At 40.2% G+C, this 1,988-nt stretch overlaps 1 protein-coding gene across 1 annotated transcript; it reads right to left on the minus strand.

Moving 5' to 3' along the window:
• Positions 1-824: 824 nt before the first annotated feature.
• Positions 825-1,690, minus strand: LOC118345290 (the record flags this gene model as incomplete). Its single annotated transcript, XM_035686945.1, has 3 exons — positions 1,534-1,690; positions 1,236-1,452; positions 825-1,176 (listed from the first exon to the last, which is right to left on the minus strand). Coding segments are annotated over exons 1-3 (726 nt in total), but the record flags the coding sequence as incomplete, so codon positions are not given.
• Between the last annotated feature and the right edge of the window lie 298 nt (positions 1,691-1,988).

The raw sequence follows: 1,988 nt of genomic DNA on the forward strand, positions 1-1,988 counted from the left end.
TCAAAATAATTAAGAATATGTAGCAAAAAACTCCAAGCTACATTATCATATGCTTTTTCCATATCGATCTTCAGAATAACATTCCCCGCCCCCCCCCCCCCCTCCCCCCCCCCCCCCCCCCCCCCCAAGCATCGTTTATGAAGACTGTGTACTAACTCTTGAGTTAGACTTATATTGTCAAAAATGCTCCTTCCTGGAATGAAAGTTCCTTGTTCCAAAGACACCAACTTGGAAGAATAGGAGAATAACAATAATTTTCGAGCAAATTTTATTAAACACTGAACATAAACTTATGGGACAAAATTTATCAAAACCTATAGGAGCAACCACCTTCGGACTTAGCACCAAAAATGTTGTTGAACAGTTCCTTGGAAAGTCTGCACCCGAAAAACAAATTCCTACACCGCCTCAACAAGATCCTTGCTAATAATATGCCATCAAGCTTGATAAAAACCAGCTCCGAAACCATCCGGACCTGGACTACTATCCACAGGAATGTCTAAAAGAGCCTCTTTTACATTTTGGATTGAAGGGAGCTATCCCAACATATTATTTTCCTCCTCTGTGATAATCGGATAAATTAACTCACCTAAGTTTAGCTCCTCCTCCACCTGTTTATACTCCAGGAATTTTTTAAAATAAGTCATCGCCCCCTCATGAACCTCTTCCACACTCTTAAGCCAGGCACCATCTTGAAGTTTCATTTCACTCACTAACTTCTTTCGCTTATAATTAAGTGATTGAAAAAATTGAGTCGAAGCTTCCCCGTGTGAAAGCCAACTCTGTTTTACTTGTTGACGTAGGCGGATCTCATCTCGATGTACCCATTCATCTAGTTTAGCCTTGGCAGCCAGATAGTCTTGTTCATCCTCCTCATTAAATTCTCCCTGCAACTTTGACTCTAGCATGGCCAACCTCTCCTTCAGATGACCAATCTGATTTTGAATGTTCCCGAACACTTCACGATTCCAAACTCGGAGTATAGGCTTCAACCTTTTTAGTTTTCTTGCTAACCTCGCCATTCCATAATCCACAATATCATCCTCCCACGTCGTAGCAATACAGCTCAAGAATGAATCATGTGTTACCCACATTTGGTGAAATTTAAATGCCAAAAACCCATAAGAGCTACGAACCTCCTCCAACTGAATCAGAATTGGTGCATGATCTGATGTCCTACGAGACAAATACTTCTTGATGGCATTCGGACATAATTCCAGAAACCCAACATTAACCAAAGACCAATCCAACCAAGACCATCTACGAGTCCCTCATGTCCATTACACCAAGAGAACTGATTACCTTCAAATCTCAATTCCATGAATCCTGCAAACTCAATAAATTCATTGAACTCATCCATCACAGCAACCGGTCTAGGATTTCCTCCCCTTCTCTCAGAATCATAACGAATAGCATTAAAGTCACCAACAATTATCCAAGGCAGCTCATCATCTGCACCAGCTACAAGACATTGCTACAGCTCCCTCATCTCAATAGATGAGCATTTTGCATAAACCAGAGAGCAACACATACTCTTATCTCCATCAGACATGATCACAGTAATATGTTGCTTTGATACATCTACCAAAGAAACATGCATCCCCGCCGCCCACATAACCCATAACTTTCCACCAACCTCTTCAATTGAAACACTACAAGCTATATTCAATCTACTTTGCAATCTACTCATTTTAGACGACAATAAAAAAGGCTCCACAACATCAACAATTCCGGGCAAGTACTTTCTAACTAATGAACTCAATCGCTTTTGGGATGTCTTCACACCCCTCAAATTCCAAAATAAAGTGCTCTGCATCACAAATTAATTTTTAAAGGCTTACTAACCACCCGTGTCGATCTCCAAATTTTCAGTTTACCTAAACTCGGACTTATGTTTTCAGAATCAGAGTTAACATATTTATCCTTTTCCCAGATTTTCATGTCCCATATTTATTTCAGAATCGGATTGCACTCACAAATCAATTACT

This window comes from Juglans regia, unplaced genomic scaffold (genome assembly GCF_001411555.2).
Source record: "Juglans regia cultivar Chandler unplaced genomic scaffold, Walnut 2.0 Scaffold_20754, whole genome shotgun sequence".
Taxonomy (NCBI): Eukaryota; Viridiplantae; Streptophyta; class Magnoliopsida; order Fagales; family Juglandaceae; genus Juglans; species Juglans regia.